Below are 16,962 nucleotides of genomic sequence, written 5' to 3' on the forward strand. Positions count from 1 at the left end.
GGGGAGGACGAGGAGGGGAGGACGAGGAGGGGAGGACGAGGAGGGGAGGAGGGGAGGAGGGGGAGGGGAGGAGGGGGAGGGGAGGGGTGTCCCCGGCCCCCACTCCCCCATCCCCCACCCCAGCCATGAGAGAAGCTCAAAAGAAAGGGTTCCCTTGGAGGAAGGAAGAGGCAATTCCCATTTTGCTGGCACACACGCTTTCCATGAGTATCATAATGTCAGGGAGGGTGAGTAGCAGGTGGTGGGAGAGAAGAGAGATATGAAAGAACCACCTTGGAGAGTGAAAAGCTGAAGGTACCAGAAAAGCACAGTAAGAATGACTAATAAGGACTTCCCTGGTGGCGCAGTGGCTAAGAATCCGCCTGCCAATACGGGTTCGAGCCCTGGTCCGGGAAGATCCCACGTGCCTTGGAGCAACTAAGCCCGTGCACCACAACTACTGAGCCTGCGCTCTAGAGCCCGTGCTCCACAACAAGAGAAGCCACCGCAATGAGAAGCCCGCGCACCGCAACGAAGAGCAGCCCCCGCTCGCCGCGACTAGAGAAAGCCCGCGCTCAGCAACAAAGACCCAACCCAGCCAAAAACAAATAAATAAGTAAATTTATTTAAAAAAAAAAAAAAGAATGACTAATAAGGTTTTGGGTCTCAGATTTAAGATTATGAGTTTAAAGTGAAGTTTAATCTTCCCTATTTTGTGGGTTTACTCTAGCATTGCGATGCTACTTACACAGATGCACACAAAAGGCAAAGAGCTGGCTTGATCTGGACGGGGAAAGGGCATTGACGGACTGAGGAATTAAAGCTGGATGTGAAGGGGAAGTCGGTGGAGACCGAATAAAAAAGTGCCAGGAATTGTCGGTTCCCAAGAAATACTTACTTCTGAGAGTTTTTCTTTGCACAAAGGACAATGTGGGGCATGGTCCAGGCAGCGCTCGAGGCATTTTAGGCAAAACGTGTGTCCACAGGGCGTAGTGACAGGCTCAAAGAGCAACCTGGAGAAAACATCTGGGTTTCCGGCAAGAAATGTCCAGAAGACATTTTCAAATAACCTTTTTATAAGAATTCTAGAAATCACTTATGTCCATTTTCCATTTATAACTTCCTTAATCATATTTTTAGAAAATAAATCAATTGTTATTGAGATATACGTAACTTCTCTGACAATAAAAAGCCCGTGACGTTTAGGATACAAAATTCAGAAAGGCTGAATTCTTCACAGTTGCGTAGATTCTATGTCATCCTACCTCATGCAAAGGGCACACTCAAAATCAGCCACGTCTATCAGGAGCTCTGCACTTTCTCCTACGTTAGAGCTCACGTTCCTTTGGGGTGAGGAATCAGCCTCTGAAAAAGTTAAATGCTATAATTAACACTTGCACATCTGGGTAAGAGCATGCGATAGCTGTATTTCCTCTGGATAAAGTACGTTACACCGATGTTAACAAACCACGCTAGATGGGATGAGTGGTACAGCTGTCCCTCCGTATCCCCGTGGGGACTGGCTCCAGGATCCCCACAGATACCAAGACCCCTGACGCTGGAGTCCCTTACGTAAAATGGTGTAGTATTTGCATATAACCTAAGCACATCTTCCCACATACGGGCATTGCCCAGAGATATTGATGCTGGAGTCCCTTACGTAAAATGGTGTAGTATTTGCATATAACCTAAGCACATCTTCCCACATACGGGCATTGCCCAGAGATATTGCAGGGTCAGCTCCAGTACACTGCAATAAAGTGAATATTGCAATAAACTGCATCACACAAATTTCTTTTTGGTTTCTCAGTGCGTATAAAAGTGATGTTTATGCTGTACTGTAGTCCATAAAGTGTGCAATAGCACTATGTCTAGAAAACAACGTACATGAAAATGAGTTATTGCCAAATGTGCTAACCATCTTCTGACAGCACAGGTTTTGCCACAAACCTTCAATGTGTGGAAGAAAAGAAAATCTGCAAAGCACAATAAAATGAGGTGTGCCTGTACATTAAATCATCTCTAGGTTACTTATAATACTTATAATAATATATGTAAATGGTAGGTATTGATAAATCATTCCTACACAGGGCAAAAGCAAGTTTTGCTTTTTAGCTCTTTCTGGAAATTTTTTTTCTGAATATTTTTGATCCGTGGTTGGTTGAATCCGTGGATACCGAGGGCTGACTGTATACAGCCATAATTTATCTGTAAAGCATGAATAAAAGTGAAAGTTATACCTAAATTTTCTCTATTCTTGACTATGAAGTCCTTGTAGGGGTAAACATTTAAACTGTCCTACAGTCCTGAAGGTGACATGTTCATTTCATTATTAATTGTAAACTACCTGTATAAAATTTTTCTAAAGTATACTGAGTATCAGCCAACATTCTCTCACTCTAGGGTCACATACTCGGTGACAAAATGGCCTTACTGACCTTTCCTGGGGATTTTTCCAGGGGCGTTCACATCGTGCACATTGTCCAAATCATTCGGAAACTGTCTCTTTAAACCAGTGCTCGGCGCCGCTGGAAGAAAACTCTCTAACACTTCCTTATCCTCGTCACAGTGCAGGCCCAGTATAAAATATAACACCGAAGAATTGGTATTTCCGAACACATCCTGTTTCTCAGATGGATTCTGGTTAAGTAGGAAAAAAGAATCCTGAATATTAAAGAAATCATAGCATCAGAGAAAAAAAAAATCATGCAGTAGCCCTTCTTAGAAATCTCTGGGAAAAAAGCATATACTCTTCCCTCATAATTGGTTTCACCTATTAACTTCTAAGATGAACTTTCACTTTTCATGGTAAAATATAAGGATAATTTCTTCCTGAAACAGATCAACTGAACACCAATCTTCATATATTCAAACCATCTCTCTGCTCTCTTTTCTCCAAGACAAAATACTATCAAGTGTCCTGATGTTTTGGGTTGTTTGGAGATGTTCTAAAAGTTTCTTTCAATCTTCAGTGATTGTCATTACTTCCATCAAATTCCTTTAAAAGTGTCAATTCTCAGGTTGAGAAGCCAGAACTGGCCTTAAGAAGTACTTGTAGCTAACTTAATGCAACCGTCTGAGTAAGGTGTAAATGTTCAAAATTACATAAAGCTTAAATCAAGATAATATTGACAAACACGTGCACTTCCCACCTTAGAACTCCCTGCACTGCCACCTCCCTCCACAGGAGGCTGGCTGTTGATGTGGTTCTGACACTGAGCCGTTAAACTTGTGTGCAACATTCTGCTTTGGATGGAAGATGTTAAATTCTGAGGCACGTTTTCTGAAGCAGGGAAAAACACCTCACACATTACCTGTAAAATTGCCAAGAAGAAAAAAAATACATTTTAAGATGTACTTTTGAAAAGTACATCTTATACCTGAACAACTCAGAGGAAGCCTTGAGGCCAAACAGGCCTAAAACATTGACAAGAATAATTACCCTATTCCAACTGCCAATGTTTTAAAATTCAAGCGTTTCTGAAACCACAGTCAACACCTTAATAAGCATTTTAGCCCCCAGTTCCTGCCCATCTTACTCTTACCAATTACAAAACATGAGCATTACAGTTTCTTTCAGTTTGGTCCTTACACATCTGCTACAGAAAATCTCCCCTAAATGTCTCAGGGATAAGAGAGAAACGTGGGGTGTATCGGTTGCAGGGGGTCCCAGACTGAACCTAAGCTGTGGTGACCCACAGGATTAAGACGGTTCGAGAGAGCTGCTTAATTTACAGGAGAACCGGAAGAGTCAACTAGCAAGAACTTTAAAGGAAGAGAAGGTGAAGGGACCCAATTCTGGTTCACCAGCTTTCGGCGGTGGTGAGGAGCGCCGGCCAGTCCCTCGACGGTCCTGCCGCACCTCATGGACTCAGCCGAATCCAAGGGCTGAAGAGAGGTGCAGAGGATTCACCGCAACCTCAACAAAGAATCCGCCCACCGCGCTGCAGGTGACACGTGAGTGCAGATGAGTGCACCAGAACCCACGACCTCGGCGCCAGTGAGGACCAGCACCCCAGCAGGGACGTCAGTGTCCTCAGCACCGGCCCCGAGGGGTCAGCAGAGCCGCGGGAGGCTGCCAGGGAGGGTACAACAGCTCATGGGCATCAGGAGGCTGGCACTGTTTGGCGCCGTCTGTGACAGAAGACACCTAGCACCGGTAAAATGCTGGAGGGAAAACACGTCTGCATGCAAAAGCACCAGACAGGCGAGAACGCACAAGACCTAAATCCTGGTTCTGGGACCTTCCTGAATCTGCTTAATCTCTCTGAGCTCGGGCTGAACTTCTCAGGATGCTGTTGTAAGGATCAGTTGGGGTAACATATGTTTTACGATTCTTGTGAACGTTGCAGGTGAGACAAAGCAGGCAGAAATCGTTAAAAATAGCCAGCTCAAGAGTCAATATTATTTTGACAAGTTGAAACAGTGATCAAAACCAATGAGTGACAATTTAACAGGATTAACAAAGACCAGTCAACTACACAAGAAAAGGATAAAAAATATTGCTAGAAAGTTCTCATTAAAAAAAAAAATCTGGCTATTCTGGCTAATTACAGTTCTAATAGAAGCCAACGGTGTGATGGTATCAGGCTAAAAATAAACTCCCAGTGAACACAGGGAAGATAAAAGTTCACCACCTGCAGCCACTGGATGTAGGGGCTAAAGTTCGGGGTATACAGCAAGGCAGCCAGAGGAGGAAACCTGACAACCCTGCTCTATGGGGAGAGGATGTTAGTTAGGTTCAAAGAACTAGTTAAGGCAAAGATGATAGCTCTTCTCTAATATCTAAGGCGGTTAAAATTAACGAGGAAAAACTTTTCTCTTGCTCCAGAGGCTAAAACTCAACTGTAGAGTGGAAATTACAGGGTAAGTGTACCATACATGTTGAAAACAAACAGTGTTAAAATACAGAAACGTTGATGTAAAAACAAGGACTCCTTGTCATCGGAAATGCTAAGACTGTGTACCTACCGTACAGGGTTTTTTATAGAGGTCTCTACATCAAGTGTGACTCCATGACCTCCAATAAGACTGGGTTAAAGATGTGCATAAAAGAGCAGGTGTGTCTGCTCCATGTTGGGGAAGCTTTGCTGCAAATTTCAAGTCAACCTATGCAGCTGAATTGATATCTTTTGCATATATCATGATGTCTCTTACAGGGCTTCTGCACAAACTACAGTCCTTGAATTACAAACTCTAGGATAAATCACTGTGCCTCCCCAGCTGCACACATCTACCCTGCCTCACTAATACGTGTCATTATTTCAGCAGAATTGAGGTATGTGTACACTGTCTCATGAAACTTGCTGCATTATCAAATGCATGAACTCGTCATTATCACTGTGTGTTTTAAATCACACTGTCATGAATATTCATAACTACATTTCTTGCTCATTTTACATGCAGCAGCTACTCGGCATGGACACAAAGGCTGAAAATAAGACTTCAAGAAGAACGTCATTGAAAGGAAATCACACCTTCTGCACTTCTTTCTTCACTGAGTTACATTCAGGATTTAAAGCAAGGCAGTAGAGAAACTCCTTCAACACTTCCTTACTTCTTCCCAGTCCGGAAAGAGCCAGAGCTTTCACGTGATGTCCCTGGATTCATCCAAAGATAGACATTTGAAAAAACAGTGTGATGATATACTTGTGTACAAACAACGCTGAAATTAAAAAAATCACTGGAACTGTTTTACTTGCACATTAAGTAGAATGAACACAAGCCCACCGAGGATGGCTCTAGCTCTACTGCCTTCGAAACTGGGCAAACCTGAATGTCCCACAAGTGCAACACACAATCAGAACACAGGAGTCCATACCTGGAATGTGAGCCCAAAGCAGTTCCAAGGGACATGCTAAGAGGGAACTGTCTACCGCCCTTCACTCACCCAGTAATCACAGGTCACTACCATGTTCCTGTCTTCAAGGAGCATACAGTCTTTTGGCAGCACACAGACAGGACAGACATAACTAACACAAAGTGTAATATACAAAGTCCCACAACAGAAATGAACAAAATGCAATATGGGTCAATATTTTCCAACAGCATTTTGTTTTTGCTTTATGGATGCAATGCAGCAACGAAGACCCAATGCAGCCAAAAATAAAAATAAATTAATTTTAAAAAAGAGAGGGCATACTTGTCTTGCTCCTGACCACGGAGAAAAGGCTTTTAACTTTTCACCACTGAACGTGATTTTGGCTGTGAGCTTGTCATATATAGCCTTTATTATGCTGAGGTTCATTCCTTCTATACTTAATTTGTTGAGAGTTTATATCATAAAAGGGGGCTGAGTTTTGTCAGATGCCTTTTCTGCATCTATTAAGATGACCATATAATTTTTATCCTCCATTCTGTTAATGTGGGGTATCACACTGACTGATTTGCATATGTTGAACCATCCTTGCATCCTAAGGATAAATCCCACTTGATCATGTTGCAGTGATCCTTTAGTGCGCTCTCTAATTTGGTTTGCTGGTATTTTGTTGAGAATTTGTGCATCTACGTTCATTAGAGATAACTGGCCTATACTTTTCTTCTCTTGCAGTGGCCTTGTCTAGCTTCAGTATCAGGGTCATGCTCACCTCATAAAACGACCTTGGAAGTGTTCCATCCTCCTCAATTTTTGGAAGAGTTTGGTAAGAACTGGCATTAATTCTTCTTTAAATGATTGATAAAATTCATCAGTGAAGCCACCTGGTTCTGGGATTTTCTGTTCTGGGAGATTTTTCATTACTGGTTCAATCCCCTTGATTGTTACTGGTCTGTCCAGATTTTCTAATTACTTCTTGATTCAAGACTTGGTAGGCTGTATGTTTCTAGGAATTTACCTATTTCTTCTAAATTATCTAATTTGTTGGTTTATATACGTTCAAAGTCGTCACTTTGAACCTTTGTATTTTTGTGGTAGCAAATGTCTTCTCTTTTATTCATAATTTTATTTATTTGAGTCATCTCTTTTTTCCCTAGTCTAGCTAAGGGTTTGTCAAGTTTAACTTTTCAAGAAACCAAATCTTAGTTTTGTTCATCTTTTATGTTGTCTTTCTCATCTCAATTTCATTTATTCCTGCTCTAATCTTTATTACTTCCTTCTGCTAACTTAGTTTGTTCTTTAGGTTCTTGAGATTTAATGTTGTTTTTTAAATTTTTTTAAAGCATTAGTATCTTTATTTATTTATTTATATATATTTATTTTTGGCTGTGTTGGGTCTTCGTTGCTGCATGCAGGTTTTCTCTAGTTGCAGTGAGCAGGGGCTACTCTTCATTGCAGTGGCTTCTCTTGTTGAGGAGCATGGGTTCTAGGCACGTGGGTTTCAGTAGTTGTGGCACGCAGGCTCAGTAGTTGTGGCTCTCAGGCTCTAGAGCGCAGGCTCAGTAGTCGTGGTGCATGGGCTTAGTTGCTCTGTGGCATGTGGGATCTTCCTGGACAAGGGCTCGAACCCGTGTCCCCTGCATTGGCAGGTGGATTCTTAACCACTGCGCCACCAAGGAAGTCCCTGAGGTTGTTTATTTTAGATCTTACTTTTTTCTTAATGTAAACGTTTATTGCTAAAACTTCCTTGTTAGAACTGCTTTTGCTGCATCCCATACATTTTGGTATGCAGCAAAAGCATACCAAAATGTATGCTTAAAATGAAGCTGAAATAAAGACATCTTTAGGAAACATCTTTGTTGCCAGCAGATGTGTACTACAAGAAATGCTAAAGGAATTTTTCAAGTCTGAAGGAAAACGGTAAATTGTAACTCAAATATAAAATATAAATATAAAACCACTTTGGTTCATCTCTGGATATTTTTTTATCTTCCTTTTGATTTCTTCTTTGACTCAGTGGTTGTTCACAAACCTGTTGTTTAATTCCTATGTATCTTTGACTTTTCTAGCTTTCCTCCTATTATGTATTTCTAGTTTCATACCATTGTGTCTGGAAAAGATATTGGATAAAATTCCAATCATCTTAAAATTATTAAGACTTGCTTTGTAACCTAGCGTATGATCTATCATGGAGAATGTTGTGTGCCCTTGAGAACCTGTATTTTGCTGCTGTTTGATGGAATATTCTGTATATGTCTATTAGACTCATTTGATCCAGGAGTCCATTATTCCTTATTCAAGTTCAAGTCCATTATTTCCTTATTGATTTTCCATCTGCATGACCTGGCTTCAGTGGATCATCTAAACTCACTTTCACCTAAAGTTGTCTGTGAGGGCACCAACTGGGTAGGGGTGCACTGGCACCATCTCCATGCAGATGTGCCAGCTGAGTTCAACACTGGCAAAGACCGTGGGGACACTCAGCAGCCGAGACTGCCAGCATCCCATGGGTATCTGCAATGGCAGTGGCAGCTAGGGCTGCTGGGGTCCTCCTCTTCTTCTTTTCTATGTGTTGGGGGATGTTCTAGCTGAGGGGATCCCTCTGTGGTACCAGGCCTGAGGCACTTGCATTCAGAGCAGCAGCAGAGCAGGAGTCACGAGCTCAGTGGCAGGCAGAACTACCGTGGCCCCTGTGGCCTGGGACACAGGCTCGCTTGCTGTGATGGTGGAGTCAGTATCTGAGGTGCAAGTGTGTGTACATCACCCATGGAACCGGGGTCTGGGTCTCCCTGCAGTGATTTGTATTTAAGGGGGTCAAGAGGGGGCACGATGCAGCAGCAGCAAAGCCCAGGGATAACAGGGCACAGAGGTGTCCCAATTGAGGAGAAAGGGATGGAGCACAGAGCAACAGCTGCACAGTCTGGTGACAGAGAGTCAAAGTCCCACCTAAGGACCCAGGGGACGGGGCACAGAGCAACAGCTTCATGGTCCCGTGATGGCAGAGTAGCAGATGCATAGTCCCTAACTCACTTAGGCCCCAGGGGGAAGGGTACAGCACAGAGGCAGCTCTGACTCCCACAGGTGGTGAGGCCCTGTGGCACCCTAATCCTTGTGAGTGGGGCACAGCAGCAACTTGGGCTCCTGAAAGCAGGTCTCACCACAGTGAGAGCTCCAGCACTGGGAAGGAGATGCTGGGGAAGGACCCTGGGAAGCTCCATCATCTGGGTTCAGGATTGGCGAAGACTGTAAACGTCCTTGGAAGCAAAGGCTGCAGAGGTCCATGGCGGTGACAAGGATGGCTGAGGTCCTCCTGTTCTCCTTTCCCCATGGGGTGAAATCCCTCTGAGGGTATATTTCTACAGACTTGTAAGTCTGTACCTTTGCACTTAAAATGGATTCCTGTAGGTGGACACCATGTCGTTAGCTGGTCTTGCTTTGGTCTATTTGTGGCACACTTCATCACTTCCTTTATATCTGAGTTACAATTTACTGTTTTCCTTCAGACTTGAAAAGTTCCTTTAGCATTTCTTGTAGCACACATCTGCTGGCAACAAAGCCACGTCTCCTAAAAATGTCTTTGTTTCAGCTTCATTTTAAAAATATATTTCTCCTGGATATAGACTTCTTGGTCGAAAGGTTTCTTCTTTTGGCACTTTGAATATGCTATTCCAATGTTAACTGGCTTCCACAGTTTCTGATGGTATGTCATTAATGATCTTATTATTTTCCTGTAGGTCGTGTTTCTCACTTCATGTCATTTTTCTCTTGGTGCTTTCAAGAATTTCTTTTTATCTTTGGATTACGGAGCGGCAGTCGTTATGATGTGTCAGGGAGTGTATTTATTTGAATTTATTTTGCTTTGGGGTCATTAAGCTTCTTAGATCTGAAATTAATATTTTCTATTAAATTTGGAAAGCTTTCAGCCCTTATTTCTTCAAAATTTTTTCTGCCATTTTCTAGCTTCTCCTTCTGGGATTCCAATCACACATATATTGTACCATATGTTTCTAAGATTCATTTTTCTGTAAACTTTTGTGTTTCTGTTCTTTGGATTGTGTACTTTCTATCACTCTATCCTCAATTTCACAGATTCTTTTGCCGTGTGTAATGTGCTATTGAGCTTATATAGCAATTTTTAATTTCAGCATTTGTATTTTTCAGCTCTAGTATTTGCATTTTTTATAGTTTCAATTTCCCCCTTGGGACTGTGTATTAATTCAGACACCATACTTTCCTTCAATTCTTTGGACATAATTTCATTTAATTCTCTAAACTTACTTATAATAGCTGCTTTGAAGTCTTTTTCTGCTAAATGCAACTTCCGGGCCCACAGGAAGACAGTTTTTATTGACTCTCTTTTATCCTGAGTAAAAGTCAACAATTCCTCTTTCTTTGCATGTCTAGTATTTTTGGTTAACACTGGACATTTCACATAACATGTTGTATGAACTCTGCATTTTGTTGTATTCTTCTGAGGATTACTGGGCTTTGTTTAGTAGGCAGTTAACTTTCCTGGATTCAGCTGCATCCACTTATCATTTGCTGGGTTATATTTCTGAATATGGGCAAATCATTTGCTAGTACTGGCCCATCTCTATTTGCACCAAAAGCTTGGACTCAATATCAGCCATGGCTGCTTGCTTGAAAGGATGGTTTTGCTTGGGTAAAACACCTGCTGCACCAGCCCCAACGGAAACTTCCATCTCATCTTAACCACAGTTGGCCAACTTCATCCTCCCTTCAGTCCTCTGAATTCACCTTCTAATGGCACTTCCTTTAGTTGCAATAGTAACCTGGAAATAAACTTTTGTCCTTTACTATCTTAAAGTGATTATCAAGGTGGCACTTCTGCTGGAGCTGTTCTTCACTAGACATATATCAAGAACTGAGATTTACAGATTTACAATAAACCCTGAAAATAAAACCAAAATCCCAAAGGCTAGAGATACATTTGCTGCCTCCCTGACATGTAACTTTGTAGTAATTAAGTCTGTCTTTTGTCAGAGACACACTGCCAGGTTGCTGGCACAAAGGTCAATACCCTGGAGAAGAATCTAGCTTCAAAGGGCAATGTAGGTCTACTGTCAATCAGAAATACTAGACTTGTAATTCACAGCCCTTAAGGCTCAATCACTACTGATAGAAATTTCCTCGGAAGAATAAAAGATCAAGGGATCAGAGAAAAAATATCAGAAATACGAGGAGGAAATGTATTTAGTGAAGCAAACAAGCAACAAAATAGACTTCCGGGCTTTTGGTCCAACAAACGCTGGCTTCCCATTCTTGGACCCATCCCCACACACATCTTAATACTCAATCTGATACGAAAACGTTTTGTTTTAAAGGATGACTGGTTGGATGAATGGATGGATGGAAGGAAGAAAGGAAGAGCAAGCTACCTCCATCCTGTCGATTAACCTGGGTTAATGTTTCTTCAGTGTTTCTAAAACAAAGATGATTAAAAAGCAATACAGCAAGAGAAAAGAATATTTTTATTAGATAAAAGAGAATGCTATAGGCATTCATCTCATCACAAGTTCTTTAAAATCTCTTAAGGGGTTTAAAATTAAAAAATTCATGAAAAAAGTTACAACTTTTATTCTTTGGCTCCTTAATCTTCTTCAAGGACAACTTCAGCTACTGTTATTAGGTTAGCAAACCTTATTTCGTGTCACTAGAGGAAGTAATATTAGACCTTTCCAACCAAGACACAGAGATTAAAATTATTACAAAATAAATACATACAAAACATTCACCCTTTTACTAACACCATTTATAGGCACCATGCATATTAGGGCCCAACTGCTAATCACTATTATTATGATAATAATAATATAGTATCGTCCTACTTAAACTGTAATTTTAAACATTTCCTCTTTATTCACCAATTCATAAAATTCTGTTAGTTTGTTTACATATTTGTTCAGTGCCTAAGGCATATTATTCAGCTAATCATCTACTAACAGGAATCTAAATTAGTGTCTCCTATCCAGATCCAGTTGGAAACTTGGTCTTTTAAACTGAGTTGGTTTATTATGAAGTGGATTGCTACATTTAGACTATCTACAATTTGAGGGAAATGTACTCTGTCCATAGGTACTAATCACAATGATCTTACTTTATTCTTCAGAAAATCCCATACACAGGTAACTATGTTCAATATCCTGTGACAAACCATAATGGAAAAGAATATGAAAAAGAATGTATATACGTATAACTCAATCACTTTGCTGGATGGCAGAAATTACAACACTGTAAATCAACTCTACTTCAATAGAATTTTTAAAAATACCATAAATTTACATTTATTATCTCCAAAGCCAACCTATACAAACAAATACCTTAGGCAGGAGAGGTTCATTCTGACAAACTGCACTGGCATCCTGCAGAGCCTGTTCATAGTTCTTCATGGATAAATACAACTCGGCTCGCAGCAGCAATAACGAATTATCACCAGGAGCTGAAAGGCATGAAGAATGGAAATAAATAAAACTGACTGCATTTTAAAAAAATGATCTTTAAGTCCTTAAAAACATTAAATTAGAAAACAAACATAAAGGTAAAATAAATAACACCTCATCTAATCATATGTAGAGTTTAGTAGTTTGAACAGTATATTTTACCTAGCTTTTCTCAGGAAATCAGAAAGAGAATGAGTAAGATTTCAAAATGCACCAGGAAAAACAGACTGCTACACACACACTAGCTACAACATAATCTCTATTGAGTAGATGCTGAATCATCTAAATGTTATATAACTAGGTATTTAAAAAGAAAAGATTTAGAATAATTTTCTTGAAAGTACACAAGGAAATTCACGCTTAAAAACAGAAAAGTAAAACATAATTTGTTTTTCTATGCAACTGAGCCGGTGCAGAGTCATACCCATAATATGTTCACGTAAGTGGGAAAAGAAGGGAAAAAAAAATCTTCCTTTTCCCTAGATTCTTAAAACGGAAGAGATCTTGAGAATTACAGTACTCATATGCTGCTAAGGACCTAAGTACAGCTTACACAGAGGCTAACAGCGCTCTCACTATGAACTGATGACAGTGTATGAAGTTGTTGACTAGGCAGGGTACCATGGAAACGTGACAAAGCCAGAGCTCAAGAAAGGAGAACCATCATGGCCATGTTTTTAGGCTGCTGGACAGAGTTCTCTCTACCCATACTCACTGTACGGTCTTTGAAATAGGGCTGAAGTGTGCATTTTAGTTCATCAATAAAATTCTGGGCGCCTAAAATGTGTTCTCATCTCTCCACTTAAGACGCATTTTTGGCCTGCTCCAAATCCTTGATCTTGACCTTTTTCTCAAAGTAACCACTTGGTACTTTCCAAAGCCTACCACATCTCCTCTTTGTTTACAGAGTTAACTGGTCAAAGGTGCAGGCAAGGCATGCGGAGCAGGTATTAATTACGTTATTGCTACAATTGTATAATATAGAGAAGGTATGACAAGGAAAAAAGTGGGAAAAGGGAAAAGTAACAGCAGGAATGGAGGAGGCAAACAGAAAAAGCTGAATTTTTAAAAAAGACACTGACTGGCTAGAGCAGAGATTAACAACTTTTTCTGTAAAAGGCCAGACATTAAATATTTTAGGCTTTGCGGGGAAAGAGGTCAACTTGAGGATATTATGCAGGTATTTGTATAACAAGAGAAAAAACAAATTTTTACACTTTTATTGACAAAGTGCAAAGTACAATAATTTAGTTCTTTTTTTGTAGTATAGGTCTACTAATTAGAAAAATGCAATTATCTTAGAGAAGACAACATTTTCCTCAATTCAGGTTCAAAGTTAGTGTTCCCTGTCATCTAAATTGATTGAAAATGTTCACCTATTGATCTGTAATGAGATTTTACATATTCACCTTTGAAAAGGCACACAGGTACCACGGAATACTGATGTCAATCCACACGCATATTATTTTAAATTGAGCATTTCACTGTCTGGAAAGTGTTTATAGAATTCTATTAGATTCTTCTCATGATATTTGCCCCCTTAATATGTCAATATACACTAAATATAATTGCAGATTAATCATTTTCAACTGAATATTAGATGAAAGCGCCTCAATTGCATGGTTGAATGCATTTTGAAATACAGAAATCTTCTCTGGAGACTTTTGTAAATCTAAAACAAACAAAACAAAAAACCGCTGCTGGAAGCACAATTTGAACTTGGTAAACATACCTACGAAGGCATTAAAACAAGGGGGTATTAAATTTCATAGAATGCTCTTTCAGCATCTGTTACATGTAGTATATCTCCTCCCTGTCATTACAGTGAACCACGTTGAAAGATTTGTCTAATGCTGAATTATCCTTACAGTCCTTGGATAAGCCTTCCTTCCTGACCTAAACTCTTATTACACTGCTGGATTCAAAATATTACTAAGAAGTTTAATTAAGGTTTGGGCATCTATGTACATATGTCAGACCAGCCTATAAATTTTTTTCCTGTGCAAGGATTACAGTATCTGATTACAGTATCAAGATTATACTAACCCTACAAAATGAGATGGAAATCTTTCCAAATTTTTTTATGAGCTATCGATAAAATAAGATGGGAGTTAATCTTCCTTGAAAGTTTGCTAGAACTTGCTTGACAGCAGTGCCTCTGTTCAGAAGAAAATCCCTGAGTTCAATTTCTTTTATGGTTTTTGGTCCGTATCAGTCTTTTACTTCTGGGTCAATTCTGATAATTTATAGTTTCCTTAAAATTGTTCTTTTCGTATTGATTTTAGGATCTGTTGTATTTATACCTGCAGTTATACTTTCTTCATTCCTGATGCTACTTGTGCTTTGCATCTGTCCTCATTGCACTTGCCAAACGTGTCTGTTTTACCAGTTTTATAATAAAGCAGCTTCTCACTTGTTAACCAGCTCAAGTTTTCCTGTTTCACTAATTTTTCTGTTTTTCCACTATTTTGTTGCTTATACTTTGTGTTAGCTCAATTGATGTTGAGTTTCCTGAGTGAAAAACACATTTCATTCACATTTATTTTTAATCTTTTTCTAATGTGTTTAAGCCTCCACTCCTCAGATTCTAAAGGCTGCTTTTATAGAAATCCAAGGGCAATAAAATTCACTTCTCATCTAGACGTTGAATGAATCAAACTATTTTCTTTGCTGGCTTCTAGCATCTGACAACCTGTTTATGAAGCCAGCACTTCATAATTTAACCTATTAAAACATTTAAAATAGATCTCAACACATTTTCTAAGCATCAAGCCTTAAGCTTAATAAAACTGAGAATTTATTGAGGAATCGCTCAAAAATAAATGGAAGAAGAAAAGCAATCTAAAATGTTTGTGTAGAGAAGGTAAATGGAGGAAAAATGTTTCCTCCAAAAAACTAACACAAAATTTCAGAGAGTTTACCAATTAACCCCTGTATGGGCAAAAGATTCAGAAGAGGACAGCCTGAGAACAGGCTTTGTGAGAAGAGAAGAGAGATTGTAGTTTGTGTTTAGGGCCGAACAAAGGCTGTTCTCCTCCAATTGCCACCCAGGGCCACTGTGGTGCTGGGAGCTGGGGTTACTGCTGGACAGTCTGTCCAAGGAGTGGGCAGTGGAGAGAAGTAGAGACCTATACAAGTGCTACTTTAAAAGGGTTGAATGAAGTGACACAAAGCAATGACAACTGGGTAGTGTTCCTAATGAATAGAAGGAATGAATAGCAATCTCCTCATAGGTTATTTGTTCAAACTAATGTAGGACTTACAAAGTCAAGTCCATAAATCTTGAGTGTTCATCTTGAACTTTACACATGTTACACCCATGTAATCACCACCATGGTCATTTCCAGGATCTACGAAGGTTCCCCTGGGCACTTTCCCAGTTCGGACATCTCTCCAAAGGTCACCACCAGTCTGACGTCTATCACTACAGATTACTTCAGCCTATTTTTGAACTTCTTATACATGGAGTGTTATATAAATGGAATGGACCCTTGTATCTTTCACTCAGTATCATTCTGTGAGATTCATCCATATTGTTGTAGGTCTCAGTGGTCTTTTTAAAAAATAAACTTTTGTGTAATATTATTTTGTGCATTTTACACAAAATACTCTGAATTGATTTACTTACTCTACTGGAGGGCTGTTTCTCAAATGTTCTGGCACATATAAATAAAGCTGACACATTCTTGCATGTGTCTTCTGGTGGACATGACATTCATTTCTATTCGGTATATACTCAGAAGTGGAAACACTGTGTCAGAGGTTGTATATATGCTTAGCTTTAGTAGGTGCTCCCAAACATATTTATCTTCTACCAAGTGACATTTCCACCAGCAACATAAAGAGTTCCAATTCCTTCAAATACTTGCCCAAACTATGTAAATGTTTAACCATGTAAATGGTTAAACTTTCATTTTAACCATTCTGGCGGGTATGTAGTAAGATCTTATTTTAGTTTCAATTTGCATTTGATCATTAATTATGTTGGGCACCTTTTCATATGTTTATTGCCCTTTTGAGATCTACTTTTATAAAGCATCTGTTGAAGTCTTTGCCTATTATTTGGACAGACTTTGTTTTTGAACCATAGGCATTCTTTCAATATTCTGGATTTGCATTCTCAGTAAGACACATATTACATATACACACCACCTTTTCACTCTTTTAGGGGTCTCTAAGGAACAAAAAGTTCTTCATTTTAATCAAATCAAATTTATCTTTTCTTTTATCATCCTTTTAGTGTCTTAAGAAATAATTGCCTGTCCCAAGTTCATATTCTCCTATGATTTCTTTTAGAAATCTAATTGTAATTTCAATGTATGAGGTGAGATAAGTGTCCAGGTTCATTTTTTTTCCATATGAATAAGTAACTGACTCAGACTATTTAAAATACTTTTTTCCCCAGTGAATTCCACTGGAGTATTTGTAGTAAATCAAGTGTCAGTTTCTGTGTGTCTATCCTTGGGCCAATACAACTCTTAATCACTGCAACATATGGTAAGTCTTGATACTTTATAAACTCTCCAGCTCTGTTATTTTTCTTCAATACTGCCTTGGTCATTCATTAATTTCCACCAAAACCATTGGCTGAGACTTTGAAATTGCATTGAGTCTACAGTTCAATCTGTAGAGTACAGACATCTTATTGATACCAAGACTTGCAAGTCATGAAAATAAAATCTTTCCATTTATTTAAGTCCACTTTAA

At 39.5% G+C, this 16,962-nt stretch overlaps 1 protein-coding gene across 2 annotated transcripts in view; it reads right to left on the minus strand.

Annotated features, from left to right (window-relative positions):
- The window catches only part of LONRF2 (LON peptidase N-terminal domain and ring finger 2), a 39,953-nt gene that overhangs the window by 12,047 nt on the left and 10,944 nt on the right, over window positions 1-16,962 (minus strand). For both annotated transcript variants that reach the window (XM_055088933.1, XM_007108097.4), the window contains exons 2-7: window positions 12,136-12,254; window positions 5,457-5,579; window positions 3,132-3,293; window positions 2,418-2,619; window positions 1,245-1,344; window positions 878-992 (exon numbers count right to left, since the gene is read on the minus strand). In XM_055088933.1, the coding sequence (XP_054944908.1) occupies window positions 878-992; window positions 1,245-1,344; window positions 2,418-2,619; window positions 3,132-3,293; window positions 5,457-5,579; window positions 12,136-12,204 (771 nt within the window). In that variant the 5' untranslated portion in view covers window positions 12,205-12,254. The remainder of the gene's footprint in view (window positions 1-877; window positions 993-1,244; window positions 1,345-2,417; window positions 2,620-3,131; window positions 3,294-5,456; window positions 5,580-12,135; window positions 12,255-16,962) is intronic.

Source organism: Physeter macrocephalus, chromosome 12 (genome assembly GCF_002837175.3).
Source record: "Physeter macrocephalus isolate SW-GA chromosome 12, ASM283717v5, whole genome shotgun sequence".
Classification (NCBI taxonomy): Eukaryota; Metazoa; Chordata; class Mammalia; order Artiodactyla; family Physeteridae; genus Physeter; species Physeter macrocephalus.